Raw genomic sequence first — 18383 nt, 5'->3', positions numbered from 1 at the left:
TTGTTGTGTATTTTAACCATTTGTTTTCTTATTGTGCAGCACTTTGTGTCTACATATAGTTATTTTCTATCAAAAGTAATATCTCAGATCTGGTTCCACATTGAGGATGATTCGGGGGTTATTACTCACCACCTCCTCCAGGGCGGCGCTGCGTCCAAACGAGCAGGTGAGCAGAGTGAGGCAGTTGATGAAGGAGGTGAAGAGATCGCTGGGCAGTGCTGTTAAAATACTTCTAGGGAACATGGTGATCAGATTGGAGATGATATTGGAGATGCCCACTGCCTCCGAGTCCTCGATCTCAATCCTGGGAATGCAGATAATAAAACAAGATCTTAAGATACGATCTAAAACGATCATGATAAACTGCTAGTGATGCTTTTAGGGAGAATCAGGTTGGGAGAACAAAATAAAAACACATTGATGACGTGAGGTTTAAATCCTTCTGCCCCTGGCATTTAAATTCAGCTGTAAAAATCGGTTTCACTCTCGAGAAAAAAGGTTGAGAATATTCAAACTCCCTCTTTTCCAGTTTTTGTCCAAACCCGTGCTCTGGCCTGAGGAAGGATTTTTTCCACTCTCCCGGGTGAGGCAGAGGCTAAACCAGGGTCACTTTCCAGTTTACGCACTGGTGACTGCGGCTTGGAAACGGTCATGAAAATTGATCCTTAACCAAAACTCGTGGGCAACTTGACCCCTGAACGGTTTTCCACAGCTGCATCTGAGGTTATATTTATGGTATTTATGCCTCATAGTGCAACACACACACTAAGACACGGGAGAATGAATGACTGTTATTATCCTTCTGATCTTAAAGTGACTTATCAAATCGTTCCATGAAAAATGAAGTGACAGATTAGAACACGGCAAAAATTCATTTTCTACTGTTTCTACATTTTAAAACCACATGAAAGTGATTTGTAATCTGAATTCAACATAATCTGGACAAATCTAACCACAGAGCCGGAAAATCAATGTGAACAGACAGTGAAGAGCCACAGGAAGAAGTGAGGTAGCCATGTTTAAAAAATAATTACAGGGTCACAGTTAAAACAGAGCACTTTGTCAGGTATCAAATTCCAGTTAACAAGGATCAGGTCCCTATAGCTGGAGTTTGCCTCACACATATGGAGAACAGAGCAGGATATTGTCTGGGTCAGACCATAGAGGGTCAGATGTGTCCAAAAACAAGAATATTGACATAACATCGGCGTATTAGTCCCAAAACGAAACTTTGTCAGGTGCATTGCTGAAGCAGCAATAAGTGACCAACAGAAACCTGGTCAGGAATTTCACTGTTATTTTAAATGAGCATTACCAAGGTAGAAACATGCACCTACACCCAGAAGACCCCCGTATTAAGTCAAGACACTTGGTTCAAACCCTTTGAACTATGCTTGTTCTGCTGTAACCAATGTGGATTTGACCAAATGCACTTGGTTGATGCCCTTTAGACCATTTGGGAGAGTTAAGTTGCCAAAGTGCCTGCTCATTGTAGGAACTGTTGGGTTTCTCTATAAATTGTCTCACTTCAGATTTATAATTTTCATTATAACACATTTCTAGCGTTTGTAGTTTAAATTTAGTGATACTGATATTTAAGGTTAAAAAATATGTGATGATAATATTAAGCACATAAAAACAAATATTTAGGATGCCCACATTTTTTTATTTTTATTTGAAAAAGACCCCAAAATCTGATATATATAGTCTGCAACTTGACATAGGACATCAGGCTGATGAAATACCCATATATAAAATCTGTTCACTCAGCTGATGCATTTACTGCCAACTAGTCACAGTGTCTGCCTCCAAAGATTTTCTGTATTTTTGCTTATCTAATAAATCGTCTTTAACTTCAACAGAAACCAACATCTTCTCTCCCATTTGTCCTTTTCTTAAGTAGCCTCTGCTGCACTAAAAAAGTACAAATCATAATCCTGACTTTGTATTCGAACTGACACACCTCTCCACAGTCCGAGAGAGAGGAACGCAGTGAGGGAGGCCACGCTAACCCCTATCAGATGAAGTTAAATTGTGAGCAGAACTGTTCAATCACTGTAGATCGGCCATCCCTCTCCGCATGGTTTTCCGATGAGGCAATTGGAAAAAAGTTCCAAGAATAGGTGATTACAGGCAGAGCAGGAGCGGAGGGAAGAGAGAGGGAGTGAGAGGCATGAGAGAAAAGAGTGAGAGAAAGAGAGACCCCTACACGCTGAATCACGTGGTTTGCAAGTTGGTTTGCACGCTGAAATGTGTCTTAGTTATTTATACACGAGTGTCGCCCCTTAATTCAGATCAGAAACACGCCGACTACACACACACACCCACTTAAGAACATTAACTACTTCTACTGTAGTTATTGGCACTAGATAATCATCTGTCTCTCATATTCAAACACATACATCCCATGAACACTATTTCTGACTGATATCTAAACTGACAGCTCTTTTCTTCTATGGGACTTTTAACAGTAATAAAGTACAGTATAGTATTTGCTCCTGTTAATTGATTATTTGCTCCATCAGCTTCTGATATAAATCATGGAGTGGAAAATTCCGGAGTTAGCGCATTTGAGAATATATAGCAGGAAAATGTCCTGAAAATGTCCAGTGATTTTGATGACCTTTTTGTAACATACAACGGATGTCAAACTTGAAGAATAGAAATATCTGAGGATGAAAAAGAGCAGCCATACATATAAATGAAGAAGATATCTATTTGTAAAGACGACAAGAATTAGTTAACACGTCATGTCCTATCTTGTTCATGCTTTACCCCTCGTCTGAATGTCCCCAACATTTTCCTGACACAATCTCCTGCTGTATTCTTCATATGTCAAAGACAAACTCTGGAAAATTACCCAATCTTGTGGACATCTTCGGGAGTTCATGTCTTAAAGTGGATTTACTGAACTGTCGTGTTTAAGTTGGTATGATGAAATAGTAGACAAACAGTTGCTTATTTACAGCATAATCAATCATTTGGAGTCATATTTATGTTCATTCTTTTTGGCTTCGATTTGGGACTCTCAATGAAACATCTGGCTTTTTAGCTGCCCCACCCTTTTTCACCACGGAATCGCATACAGTGTCTGTACGCTGTCTGGTGCTGAGCAGGTGTTGTGCACTAGGTTTTTAGGTAAGAAACATCTGCAGCAGCTGAAAATGGTTTGAGCGCAGATAGAGTGAACAAAAACTTTAAAAGGTGCGAGCAGAAAGCTTAGCAATGAGCTGAAATTCACTTCAAGAACTGGAGAGCTGAGAGGTGCTGCAGTTTCATGGGATTATTACCTGTAAGGTTCATCATTATGAGCAGCACATTAAAAAAATCAGATATGCCGCTTTAAATGAAAGAAAGTTCATAATTTTCAAAGTAATCAAAGTAATTTATTGTCGAGGTTATTACTAGGGGGAAAACAAAACGACCAAGGATATATCTTGATATAAAAATTGAAATCGTTTTGACATTGGTACAAAAAGTCAGCATTAGTGTCGACACCCAGCTCTTATTAATAAAAATCTATAAATTCAGAAGAGTGCCCACACTGAGCGTCAGTTTAAAAAGATGCTTTAAGGAGGACAGAGAGGTTGCAGAGAAGTTTAAACACAGGGTCATTTAATGGTTTAGGGGCCACCGTGGCAAATCATTTATACAGGTGGAAAATCCATGACAGGTTTTTATGGCTGAGCAATAAAAATTTAAAATGTATATGAAGAGCAACTGGAAGTCAGTGGGAGGATGATAAAATAAGACTAATGTGTTCTGCTCTTGTTAAAGGACGCGCAGCTGCACTTTGAATTAACTCTTCAGCCCTGAATCCTTTTTAAAAAACTTTAACAGAAAGTGAAATCATTCTTTATTTGTTTTCTGAGTTTCTGACGGAGGATTACTTTTAGTTTGAATGAAACCAGTTTCTCATTTACTTCCATTGTTCGGCTGAAGGGCTTTATCCTCAGTGAGCTGGAAAAGAATGATGACATGATCAGGCTGCCAGAATCTTTAGTTAGGAAAAAGTCAGATTTAGGTATATGTTACACTTAGTTATATTTATTAGGAGTAATGTGTTCACTTCTCAATGGCTACATTACATTTAAATATTAGCATCTTTAGTTGTGGATGAGAAGTTTATATTTATCATTTTTTTCAGTGGATAACCTGCTTTCGTTTTTATAGTGTTTACTCTGTAAAAAACAAAAGTCTAATTAGGAATCAGGCTTGACTTAATAAAAGGGGAATAATTAAAAAGCAGATGCAAGGTTGAAGTCTAAGGTTTATCCAGACGGGGTGATTGCTAAATGAGAGTAAAGCATGAACCTGATGTACTCGGAGAATTTTTAATTGACTGCAAATAAGATTCAAAATACCATGTTTGTAAAGAGCTGTGGTAGCAAAGTCTTATCAAGGTCAAAATAAAGCAAGTGAAACATGAGATCACAGTGATAGGAGGATTATCTGATCACATGCAGCATATGTGTGAAGTTATAATAAAAACTGCATAAAAAAAACAAAAAACATTAAGAGCTTGAATGATCCGAAACATTTAAAAGATGATCAATCAATCTGCAATGGTTTCATTTAATGATTTATCCTTATATACATTTTTTTCAATCAAAAAACTTAAACTCTCAGCTGCTTCAATGTGAGCATCGACGATTTCTTTTTATATCATAATAAGCTGAGATTTAGAAAGGTGTTATTGGTATTCATAACAATGTACTGACATTTTATGGACCAACATTTTTTTCCATAAAATGACAAATAATTAGTTAAATAATCTGTGTACTAGGGTGAACAATTGGGGGGAAATAATTTATTCTACTGCACTTAGGCGTTATTTTTCCAGTCACATATTTTAAGCAGGTGTGTGACACAAACAGTTGTCTCTTTCAGTCTAATATACAGCCTCTGTCTTCACCTCTGGGTAACTGCCGCCTCACCCTGCTGCTAAAAACAGAGCAGTAATCTCTTTTAATGCATCCACCTGAAGACCAAAACACTCTCTGAATTCCCTGCACCACACAATCGATAGCCTCCAAACAGCTGCCCGCGAAACCCCGTCATGCACACGATCACAAGCTCCATCTCTTCTGACAACAAGGCGACACAGGAATCAGAGGACGATAAAAACCCCATGGCCTCTTCAAGCGTAATGCCAGTAAAAGTATGTCAGTTATAAATATCCCACTGTATTATATAAATACAATGGATCCCATTTGGAGTAACAGGGAGCTCTGTTAGAATGTTATCCATCTATCTAATGTCATGCACTTTGGTAACTTTGGTCCTTGAAACAGATTCAGCATCAGATAATTTCTGCTGGACATGGGGTTACCTCTGATTGCTCTGATTACACACACACACACACACACAGCACAAAGTGATGGTGAACAGCTATCGTGAAAATTCTGCAAAAGGATGAAGGAAAATTGGCTTTGAGCTGAACATTAGGGATGAAAAACCTTGCTCTGCATAGAACCCAGGTTCTGTTCTGCTTAGTAAAGGGATTTCCACAAAATAAATTGAGCTGAACACTGGAGTACACACAATTTATTCCAGTGGAAACCTATTGGCGTTCCATGCATTTGCTGCTTTATGAGTAATGATGATGCTGTAATGCCGAAACAACGGCATGAGCTCATTTTTTTTTTTTTTTTGTCAACAAGCCTGAATTTGCACACGTCCCCTTTTAAAAGATCGACATTTAGATCAGAGCCTCATATCTTTGACTTTGACACAGCGTACAAGTTGAAGAGAGCTCTGACACAAGTCCACATTTCAACCTGTATTCATGTTATATTTGAATAAGTACTTTTTTTTTTCAACTTCACAATGAAATCTGTGGAATATATAGAATTTAAAGAGACAGTTATTGAAATGTATTAAAATCAGACAAATCTGTTTTGTTTATTAAAACAATTGCTCAGATTTTACATGCCACTTTCAATGTTCAACTGCGTTCTGTGAAATGTGATTTTCATTATTATATAGTTTCTGACTTATTAACAATAATTTGTGTGGTATTTTGAGTTGAATCTTTTGAGTTGAATGTTGAATCTATTTATATATTTTTTACTTTGGTCTAACTTAAATTTGCTCTTAAAAAATACATTATGTTTATTATACTACTTAACTGACTACATGTCAAATATCAATATTTTGTAAATCTAATTCAATACCACTATTAATATCACAATATAATAAATAATCATTCAAATCAAATGGTTTTTACAGCAAATCTCGCTCAAATTGATGCAAAAAAATTGTGATAAAAAATCCAATAGAGCTTTAAAGAAGTTATGCTCATTATTTAGAATATTGTATTGTCAAAAGAGATAGATACCAAAATATAGCAAGTTACAAAAGAATATGTGAAAGCTGACACATCCAAGATTTTAAAGATACAAGAATGAAGATTTCATTAAATTCTGAAGAGCTGTGAGTTGTATCTGAAAAACATCCACATTAGTTTTATCATCAGCTCCGTACCAGATCAGATAAGGAATACTAAACAATTGAGGAACTTGTACCCTTAAAAACACTAAAATACTTTTACATTTGCCAGTGTTTTCAATGGTTGCCAGTGTTTTTTTCTGTGGTTAAAATGTCAGTTTCTGTGAGATGCATTATTTGATCCAATTTCACATGATTTGGGAAATAAGTTTCTGGTTAACTCCATTAGTTACAGAACTGGAAGACAAAATATTTCCCCAAATGCCACTTTCCCATCGTGTCTACAGATGCTCAAATCACAGGCCATAAAGAACACAGACTCAACATTCAATCACTTCCTGTAAATAAAGCAGAGATGGCAAAGCATGAGTCAGAATCCTGCTGACGTTGGCCTCCATCACTTGTTTAGTCTTGGAATTTCACTAACATGACATCCTTGAGATACTGGAGGGAGATTTAACATCTCAGACTGTCTCCAAGGGTAAGGTCACATCAACTATAGTTACTGCTCCTGCAACACATGCAGTTAAAACGGACAGCTGAGGTTTTAAAAGAAGCATTAAATACGGACTATATTGTTGCCGTGTACGTTACACAATCCTCGTCTGAGGCTTCTAAAAGATTTGAGATGATTTTTTAACTCCTCTGCTTCTCCTTATGTGCCATTGTTTTAGATATGAGGCAAATCAATAAAGGAAAATGACTTTAGCATACATTAATCTTAATTTAATGCTTTGGATTTACATGATTTTTACATTTAGAGTCTTTTTTAGAATAATTTAGAAAGAAAAGACTAATTTCATTCATTGTAGGAGCCGTATAATAGCCCCTTCAGCTCTAGAGGTGACACTTTATAATGGCTTTTATAAAATCTTTTGATGATAATTATAATAATGTAAGTGCACAAGTCAACAAAATGTAGAGATAAATGTTGGACTCTTCCAGCACAGTGACACTTACCCGTTGATCATGCTCAGCAGGCCCTCCACCAGGTGAGCCAGGTAGGAGACCTGGGCGCTCTCGTCTGGGAAGATGGGCCCGTGCATGGAGGCCAGCTGGGCCAGGCACTGCAGCGAGTCCTGTGCCATGTCCGAGTCCTCCCGAGTCTTCCTGTGCACCTGAGGATGAGAGCGGAGGAAATAGTTTTCATTTTGTCTAGTTTTTACAAATTACTAAAGAGGAATCTAATCAAGTGAAGTCCACAAGAAAGCAGGAGGTACTTTGAATATCGGAACATTGGTGGAAATGAGCGCACTGGTGAAAAAAAACAGACAGTCTAAAAATATGTGGAAACCCCTGCACTCTGTCACTTTAAACAGCCGACTGAAAAAGCACAGATGGTTTCAGTTTTGTCTTCGTGCCCACCTGCATCACGAAGAGAGACAACAAGGATGGAAAAAGAAAAAAGGAGTCAGGGCTTTCTTCAATTCTCCACATTTCTGTTTTAATAAGGAGGGAATGCTCCATAGAGTAATGTGGTTGGAGTGAGTCTCTCAAACCACCTGCACGACTGCAAAGCATCTCACTAACATCCTCACCCTGAGACTTGAATAAAATACAACAGTAGGACCATAGAACTCCTGAAATACGTATATAACAACGTTCAGCTGTGAAAATGCTTACATCAACTGAAAAGAAATTACAGGGCTGAGGTTAAACAGAGGATTTGTTTATAGATTAAAGGAGAATAAGCACAAACATCAAGCGAGGTGCTTTTTAAAAATGGTGACAGCTTTGGCGTATGTGGTCTGACAAGACCTCTATTATGGTTCCGCAGGGAGGTCAGGATTACCAGCAGAGCAACAATATATTCAGCTAGCGACACTTGGGAGCGCTCGACAATAAGGTTGTTTAAAACCGTCTCCTCTACTCCCCTGTGACTGTTTGTAATAAATGTATATATATTAAAGGCTGCTTCTTGTTGCAAATGTTAGTTGGGGTACAATATTGTGTGTAGGATTCAATTTAGATATTTTAGCTTTTAAAGATGTGTGCACTGTGCATTGCTCATTTTTAATTTGAATACAGTGTTTGAGAATATAATTTAGTGTTTATGTTTAAACTTTTGGAAAAATTGAAATTGTATTGAATTATTTGAAATTGATCACATTAAAGTTTCCATCGTTCTCTCTGACCTCATGAAAACACTGCAGGTGAAGGCTGGTCAGGGCAATGCCAAAGTAACAGTCTGCAAAATATATCTAACCATAAACCATGACACCCTTAGCAGTTCCGCTTACAAGCCGAAAACTTAACTTTTCTCTGTCTACATGACAACGCTCAGAGTTCTCGCAAGTTTCAACTAGTGACATTAAAAATTAAAATTAGTGAAATTTAAGACCTTGCAAGCACGACGGATATGAAGAAGTAATTCGAAGTAGCCGAGGAGAGAACAACAACGGAAACACCATTTTATCTCTCAGACTAAAGGCAGATACAGTATCAGATGATCAGTAATCTGTTTGATGTTGGTCTCTTTTAAGTTTTATCACAGCCTACTAATATCCATATCGTTGAAACACTGATATAGATTATGAACTTGGCATGCAGGCAAAACATTTATGTTGAAAAAATAAAACTTATTTTAAAGTGCGACAGAAGAAGCACTAAAATGAGCATCACAGTAATTAAGGCCTAACAATTCAGATTATTAACTTTTGGACATTTCTTGGTCCTTTTAATTCCCCACAGACACTCAACAATGAAAATTGATATTTCTGAAAATGAAATAATGTTTCTTCATTGACACTGTTTGCATGTGGGGGAAAGCTCGTAGAAAAAACAGTATTTGAAAAAATAAAAAAATCTACACGCACACGTGGACAGAGCCCCAAGTCTTTGCACATCTGTAGTAATCAGTAGTTAGCACAAATAATATTTTCCTTATAAGTGACCAACCTGTGCTCTTTTTAACACGTAAATGTTCATAAGAATATACTTAGGAGTCCTCATTTATTGTATACACCATGCATGATGCAATTTAATGATGGGCTATTATTTATTATGAATATACTCACTTTATATCAACAGTTTTGTCGGTAATTCTAATTCTTCTTATAATAATTATTGGAAATAACAGCGACGGTGTTTGCAGGCTGTGTTGACTGTACACACATTCTCTGTCGCACCCGGTCAGTTGCAGTTTACATCTCCCGGCCGCAACCACATGCAAAAACAGTCATAGCAAGGATTACTATGGCAAGAAGGAAAACATATTCAAGAGCTTTGCAAATCAAATTTAAGACTTTTAAAAATCGTTCAAAGAACCTTAATTTGAGGAGAAACAAGGACTCAGGTCATATCCACTAAATACATTATGGTAGGAGAATTAAAACGAAAAATATTTATATTTTCATTCATACAATTTTTTTTAAACTTTAAAAACAGAAAAGTAGGCCAAGAATGAAAAGGTGAACCTGCCTCATCCTCTTGTCACTGCATTTAAAAAACATCAGCTGATGCCCGGCAGGATTAATACTCACTGGTGTGTAACCCACGACCCCACAACAAGCTGAGGCGCAGCAAAATGGCGAGATGATTTTCAACACGTCTATCTTCAGACACTGTGACCCTGGTCTCAAACAAACAGCTCGTCTGAGCCCACAGACCACCTCAATCGAAGACTTGGCTGGAGGAGATCTGTTCGACTCGGTCTCATCTCAGTTAAGAGCCAGTGTTGGGTTGTGGGATTGTGAGATTTGTCCGTGCTGAGCTGTCACACTCCAGCAAGAGAACAAGCATCATTGTCTCCGATTGTGCACAGAGAGAGCGAGACACACACACACAGACGAAGGTAGTAGCAGTAATAGCAGTGCGAGTCATCACAGCCCTGCAGCAACATGTGTTTCCACTGATGGTTACTATGTGGACGTCTGGAGCTCATCTGCCTTCCTCCTCTGAGCTGCGGCTCTCCCCTCGGCCAGTCAGGAGTCTTTCGCTCTTTCTTCGTCTCCTCCCGTCTCTTTTACTGTCATCCTCTTAGATCCAGAGTAAGCGCTTCTTGTCCTCGTACTATGCCAGCACACAGCCCCATCGCTGAAGCAATCCAACTTTCAACCTCCCTCTCCCTTCTCCTCCTCCTCCTCCTCTCAAATCTTCTCACTTCCTCCCTCTCCAAATTCTTTCTCGCAGCCCTTATCCCCTCCTCTTCCTCCTCTCTTCCCTCTCTGCTCTCCAGCTGGGGTGCCTGTGCTGGTCGTAAGCCACGCTGCTGGGAAGAAATCTCAGATGCTAACGTAACGTAGCCACCATAGTCCTTGCTGCTGCTGCTGCTGCCCTCTTCCTGAGCGTGAAGTCATCCTCTGGAAGAGCTCAGCGAGAGGACGGGGGAGGTAGAAGGGGGCGGGAGAGGGGGGGAGGCGAGTGAGCAAGCGAGAGAAAAGGAGAGAGGGAGGGGTGGGGAAGACAGCGCAAGGCCAAAGGATTGAACAGCGCGGGGTCTGAAAAAGCAGCTGCACCAGCAAATGATCCGTGCAATGCCAGTAATGTCAGTCGCCTTGAGTCTGACTATAGTTAGAGATACACATGTATGTGTGAGTGTGTATGTGTGCGAGTATGTGGGGAGTGGGGCTGATGCAAGGAGAGAAAACAAGGTAGAACAATGAGACATTTTGGGAACGCAGATCAGATGGCAGTAGATTTTACACACTGATCAATCTGTGGATTTAGGATCAGTGAAGAATCTTTACACCATTGTCACTGATGCTAATTCGGTTCTTATTAAGTTTGCTGTGCTAGCAGCTTATGTAAAAAAGTCAGACCAATGTGGATTTTTGGGCACCGATGCTGATAACGATATATACCACCGCCCAATGTCAAACATTTTTTTCTTGCTACGAAACAAAACTGGATGTCAGAGTTACTTACATAAAAAAATCTACCATCTGTAAATCATTCAACAGGCATCAATGGCACGACTAGGGATGGGGGGAAAAATCGATTCAGTTACAAATCGCGATTCTTGTGAATGACTATTTTAAATTGATATGCTGCCTCCCAAATCGATTTTTTAAAACATATTTATTGGTTTATACCGGGGGGGATATATTGGGGGAGCAACATCACCCCAGAGCATGTTGACCAGCTCTTGTTTTTGCACAAGAATCTAAACATACCCAAGCACTAGCTTTGCATCGGCTACATGCAAACAACAATAGCCTACTTTTTGTTTATTTCAAAGTTTATATTTTAAGGAAACTTTTATTCATTCTATTTAATTTATCTTTTATTTATTGTTTAATAGTAGCCTAAGTGGCTTACATTGCTTAATCTGTCAGTTTGTGTGCAGTTGACAGGGGCTATACAATAATAGGGCACATTTTTATTTATTTTCTCTATTGGCTGCCCGGCAGTCATTAAGTTAATGTTAATATTTGAAATAAAACTGGTAAAGCTCTAAGTGAATTTGACTGTGTTGTATTTGAAGAAATTATTCAACATTTTTCCATGGTCCAGTATTTAAAAAAAAAAAAATAACTAAAAGAAATCCCAGGAAATCGTAATATCGAATCGCAATACTTACAGAATCGCAATACCCACAGAAATCGCAATACATATCGTATAGCCACCTAAGTATCGTGATAGTATCGTATCGAGAGGTCCCTGCTGATTCCCGTCCCTAGGCACGACACCATGGGAAACCTGTTCGCCTCAAGTTTAATCTCCACACTTCCACACTACAGGGGAATATGTTTTGTGGACGGATAAGACTGAGGGAGGAACAACCTCCAGTAAATATGGCATAAAAAGGGGAATGCATACCAACATGAACGCATCATCACAACAATGAAGTATGTTGGAGGGAGCCTCAGAATTTAAAGCTGCTTTGCCCTGAAAGCATCACGTCATCGATTGGGAAATTAATTTCCAAAGATTATCAGGGGACCTTAGAGGAAAAACATCAGCTTGGCTTCTCACCAGTTGAAGTCTGACCCCAACAATCAAGTGTGATGTGTGTATAAATATACAACAGAATGAATCATTGATTCTGGATTCAGATTCAATCAAATTATTCCATTCCCAGATTAATTGCACACATTTTGTCAGAAGTATTGGGATTCGACACCAAAGCCTATTACAGAGAGCAAGAATAGCTCAAGAGAAAAGCAAAGGCAAAAGGTAATGAAGGAGACACACATCAAAGAGGAGGAGAGAACATGAGGGATGAATGCAAGGTAGAGAGTGACAGAGTGTAGGAAAGGAGGAAGGAGGAGGTAGATGAGAGTGAGCCAGAGGAAGAGATGGAAAGAAAGAGGAGGGGAGTGGGAGAAAGAGTGAGCTAGGGAGAATGAGGGATGATATTTATAGAAGGAGACAAAGCCTGGTGTCTGTTACCTCGGGGGGCTCAGGAGCTCATCTTTCCGTTTTTTTCAAAATCAACACTGTGCTTCCAACTTATTGTCTTCTGCTCGCTCTTTTCTTCGTTCCCTCGCTCCTCTCTCGCTCTCTGCCTCCCAGATTGTGTTACTGTCTGCCCACAGGCGCCTGCTGCAGCCTCATCAGTCTCTGTTCTCTACACTGATTCAGTTTACTCGGAAAACACGAATACGCTTTAGCTTATATCCTGCTGTGTGCAACTTTATAGCATCATCAATATACAGTAAATTACAATATGGTATGTTTGAAATTAAATTGAGAAGCCATTCATGGGTATAAAATCACGATGGATTAATGATCTGACGAAATGAAATATAACAAAATACAACATTAACTCTGGACTCACACATATGCTCATTAGCTTTGAATGGAGTGACATCATGTTTTGCCGAACTGCAGTGTTGGTTCTATTGCGTTGCTGTCGTCACTTGCGCTGCATTAGGATGAGATAAGCTAAAATATTCACGTAGCAACGGAAACACCAGCTTATCACCTCACGTCAATGTGAAACCGGAGGCAAAGGCGACGCACCATGCATCTTTTTATACAGTCTACATGTAAAACAAAAATATTCACAATACATAACCTGAATAAATCAATTTCTCTCACTTTTTATTGCTTAAAAAATGTATTCAAACATTAAGCTGATCATTAAAATAATAACTTCTCATCAAAGCACATGTAATGTCAATTAAAGTCTCCATAAATATAGCAGTGAAAACGACTTTGTATTTGTGTGTGTGTGTGTACGTGTTTATATCAAAGGATGAGTGAGTACAATGTGTGTAAAAACTTGTATAACACATGTCCCACGTGGTCGTCTGTGTATGCACGTGTGTTTCTGTAGTGTGCGTGTACGTGTCCATTTGATACGTTGAAATAAACCAGATGCGTCAGACATTATATATGGTTTGTGTTTGCATGCGGGTACACACTCAATCACAATCTGATGCTGCTCTCTAATCACTCAGAGTCAAACTGAAATTAAAAACCCAGAGAAACACAAACAAACTGAAACAAGACAGCTGACGCCAAAATTACAGATGCCTCAGTTTGTGTGAGCTTTTGTGAGGAGAGTGCACATGGAAATCGACAAAAACTGAGTGGGTTATTTTGAAGGAGGCCAACAATCAACAGGGTCTTCTTCCTTTTCAATCTCCCATGGACCATTTATCCTGGAAGCTCTCTCGCTCTCCGGAAAATTGCCTCCACGTTTCACTCTCTCTGCAAATTGTATTTCTCTGTTCCATCTTGTTTCATTGTCTCCCCCATTAAATTATACACACACAGCTCTATTCCTTAGTCCATTTCCTCCCTGCTCTCTCTTCCACTCCACTCGAGTCTCCAAACGGCTTTTTTTTTAATGTTCCTCCCCTCATTGCTCCCTCAATCCTCAATGACACCCTATCCCTCAGTCTGTGGAGCTGTCACCAGCTGACGTGAATCTTTATCAGAATCAAAATCACTTGAGGCTTCAGGAACAAAATAACTACTACATGCTGCATAATTATTGAGCTGATTTCCTAAAAACGGGTTTATCCTGTAGGTCGGAGGGGAAATTGTGACCTCAGGCCCTGCTGGGACAGACAGGCGTCAATAATGATCTGGCTCCAGTGTAATCTCATTAGTTTGTTAACTCATTGCTATTATTGTCAAGGAAATGGCAGACTGACTTAATCAGCTTTTGTACGACAATCATGTCTGAGATTTGAACTCCTATCATCCGGATGGTTCCAGGATAACAGACTTAGTTCTGACAGACTTAGTTCTGACAGACCATTTGAAAATTAACTTTACTTTCTCTCATGCCCACCCGTCTCTTTTTACCACATTGTCCGACTATTATTAGCAGAAGCTGTCGGCCAAGTTGTCAACTCACATGAATGTTCCAAACATTTTTCCTGTTGTTCTGAACGAGTCTGAATCGCCTGCTGCGTTCTTCAAATTTGAAAGACAAAGTCTGAAAAGTGTTGAACCCAATTTTCGGGACATTTCTCAGTCTTTCATTTTTTCCTTTAAGAAATGTTTCTCCAATCCCGCAGATCACTTGAAGCATCAGGATATTTTTAGTCTGTCCTTCACACTCAGCATGCAAAACCACAGATTTTCGGCGATGTTCAGATCTGAGGACTGTGAGGGACGTCCCCAAAGCTTCAGAATGTGTCTCTTGAAGCAATTCATGGAGGATTTTAAAAAGGTCTGCTTTGAATCACTGTCTTGTGACGTGAAGTCAGCTTTATCAGTTTTCATTTTCTTGACTGACTGCATCCAGAACTGACTGATATTTAGTGGAATCCAAAAGTCCCAATTTTTGAACAATATACCCCCCATAACCCAATTACTTATATATATATATATTTTAAGTGCACTGACATTTGAAGAACGTTTCATTTTTCATTAGAGTAAAACCACGTTTTTTTCACATATCATTGTTATATAAAAACGACTTATTCTTATCACCATAGAAACGTGACTGACAGCATCCTCCTGTTTGCAAACAACACTGATGGGTGAGAGAGCACTGGAGCCAGTTCATGGGAGACTGACAGACACCCTCCCACAGAGGGACGGAGACTCCCCCAGAGCCCCTCCACAGGGTGACGGGTGTGTGTGATGGGTGGGTTTATTGCGGTTGTTAACAGGGGCCCCTAATCCTGGGGCCGGGCTCTAATCCCGCCACTGGTCTGCTGTGGACTGTGACCCTGATGGCGCGTGTCTCTGAGCACTCCCTCAACACACATAGATGCCCCTGACAGCCTTTTACCCCTCACAGCTGAGGACACGCAGCAGCTGAGACAGCAGACAACCATGTTTAATACAACAAACACAAAACGCACACATTCTTGACTGCCGAGCCCATTATGGACAAACGTAACTCTAACTGAAGCCCTAAAACCAAGTCCTGATAACAGACGGACCACATGACGGCTCCCCAAAAAGAAGCCAAAGTGTCTCAATCGCCACTTGATGGTTTGCTGGAGTATAGGTCATAAATCCTGCCTCCTCCATGTTAGCAGAAGGTCATGGGCCAAACCAATAACTAAATACTTTTTTGTCAAGTTCATATCTCACTATTGTATATTCAAGTGTTCATGTGTCGAGTTTGGTTTTATTTGATAACTAAAACAAGGTGAAACGTCAACTTGGCAGCTGAGACTGACTCATTGGTGGAGCCCATATGCCTGGGATGGGTTTGTATCACGGGTATTTTTTTGTCTTTATTTCTTTATAATGGGAGGAAGTGGAGACTTGTCGTCCATCTTTGTATACATCTTTGACTGTCAAACAGCCCATTGAAGCTGTAAGGACTGGCAAAAGTGTCCTCATAGCTATAGAAAGACAATTTAACACACTAACAAACACACACAATACACAAGCTCTAACTGACAGTCCAACAGAGACAGAAATGCACTAACACACACAGAAATGCACACCACACAACCAGGGGGATGCTGTAAAACAAACACACACCCACCCACCCACACACACACACACACACAGACACACAGACAGCTGACAGCGTCACAGGAGCCTTACAATAAACAGTTGAGCTACTAGAAATACCAGAGTGCGAGATGAGACTGAAAGCCTGAAAACTGAAACCAACACAAAACACATTGTGCAGATTCCAGCAGCAAAGAGAACCAGCCGAAAAATGACAAACATTTTTATTCAAGCCCGACTGCGACAAGAGGCCGATCAAATCCTTGATTGGAGCCTGTGTGCCTGCTATATTAAATCTCTGATTACAATCGCTGCTCAGAGCCAATTGCAGTCATTTGTATTTGCTTTGAGAATTGACAATCAGGACAATCAGACTGAGAACTTTTTTCAGCTGCATGACAAAACGGTTTAGACAGACAGTGAAGGGTGATTATCAAGAAAACTACAATCAGGCATCTGTAGATTAGACAAAGGAGAATTATTGTTTCTGTTTGTCTTTTCTACAAACAGTAAATTAGGTCCTGAGCCAACTTAAGGCAAAGTATGTAAACGGTCAGGATGTCATTAACTGAAAAGAGAAACGCATTTAGATATGGGGAGAGTACAAGTGTTTTTACTCCGTATTTGTTTTATTTTCCCTCTAAACAAGAGGCACACAAGGCAAATAAAAGCCACCATGTCAAAGAGCAGAGAAACAGAGAAACTCACAGACTTAGATGCTGATTTTCTGTCCACAAAGCTGAAGGACAAATGCCTCTGAATTTGATGAATGGAAACTTGAGAGGAAATAATTTTCCATCGAGAAATGTCTCGATCTTTTAGACGCATTACAGATGGAGCCGAGTTGCAAACAGTCAGCTTTCAAGCGACAAGTCCGGGGCACGTTTAACCAATGTGTTCACATCTAAACTCTCAAGAATTGTTTTACAGTTCATGAGAATGTTTTTAATAGAAAAATGATAACATCAAATTTATGTCGAGTTTCAAACATCAGAGAACGGTGCTGCTGACAGCAAACCTATAACTGAGTCATTCAGAGGACCTGTCACAAGATGTTCTCTGTGCTATGTTAGGCCTCACAAATATTACAGGTACAAATGGTGCTCAGGAAGCAGTATTTGGCAAGGAAGATGTGTGATTAAGCTGCAGTGGAGCAGAATTTAGCAGCGGGCGTGTTGGCGCGCTGACTTCAGAGACAACTTCAAACGTGCCAGAAAACACAAACGGATGGGTCACCTCATACTGTATTTTCTGTTTATTGTTGCACTTGAACGCACCATAAGATCAAAGCCAACTGAAAATTCCTCTGACACGTTTGCTCAATGCATTTCCATCACACAAAGGAAGGATTAAATATACATAAATTGTGCATGTTTGTGACACAACAAAAAGCAAAACCAATGTGAAAATCTGTACAAATCATGACCTCAGTGATTTCCCAGGAAAAGAGGAACAGAATTATTTGAGTGCATGCAATTAGGCAGAGCTTGATTGGATTCAGGTTATGTGTTGTCTACTGAGTGCCATTCTAGTTGAGCGGGGTTTGGTCAGAAGGAATATCAGGAAGAATTTGGCTAAGATTTGGTTAGTAAAACAGTGAGCATGCAGCAAGTGCCAGTGTCGAGAAGATAGGTAAATGCTTGTGGCAGGTAAAGGCTAAAAGAAGGATGTAGTGTATGGTGAAAGGCAAACTGGTGGATCAGCATCATGGGATGAGCATGCCAGAGAAGTTTGAATGACGCTGAATGGAAGAAGAGCTGACCCGTTTGTTCCACACTTCCCCTCCACACCATTTGCTTAGCCAGCGTGGGCAGTCTCTTAAAACACACAAGTCACTGCACAAAAATACACATTGACTTCACCCGGCGGTCTGCTGAACAGTAACACAATAACACGACCCTACTGCAAAGCACCCATAAATCTACTTAATGGTGCATTGAAGAAACCCACATAAGTAGTGAAAACGTGAGATGTGCCAAATCGACGAGGTCAAGTGGGATTTCTTTTCCCGACATGAAAAGACAAACTGTCTCTCTCTGTTGATCATAAATAAACCACCAGCTAGAGGTCAGGAGAAAACCCAAAGATGAGGAGAGGGTAAAGGAGGACACAAG

At 39.7% G+C, this 18383-nt stretch overlaps 1 protein-coding gene across 1 annotated transcript in view; it reads right to left on the bottom strand.

The window, feature by feature from the left end:
* xpo4 (exportin 4) overlaps positions 1-18383 on the bottom strand; it is a 48703-nt gene that overhangs the window by 11513 nt on the left and 18807 nt on the right. The window contains exons 8-9 of the mRNA XM_061088338.1: positions 7411-7568; positions 130-304 (exon numbers count right to left, since the gene is read on the bottom strand). Of these exons, the coding sequence (XP_060944321.1) occupies positions 130-304; positions 7411-7568 (333 nt within the window). The remainder of the gene's footprint in view (positions 1-129; positions 305-7410; positions 7569-18383) is intronic.

The sequence above is a fragment of the Limanda limanda genome, chromosome 16 (genome assembly GCF_963576545.1).
Source record: "Limanda limanda chromosome 16, fLimLim1.1, whole genome shotgun sequence".
In the NCBI taxonomy this organism is placed as follows: domain Eukaryota; kingdom Metazoa; phylum Chordata; class Actinopteri; order Pleuronectiformes; family Pleuronectidae; genus Limanda; species Limanda limanda.
The sequence above is the reverse complement of the archived record's forward strand: the minus strand, read 5'-3'. Positions and strand labels throughout refer to the sequence as shown.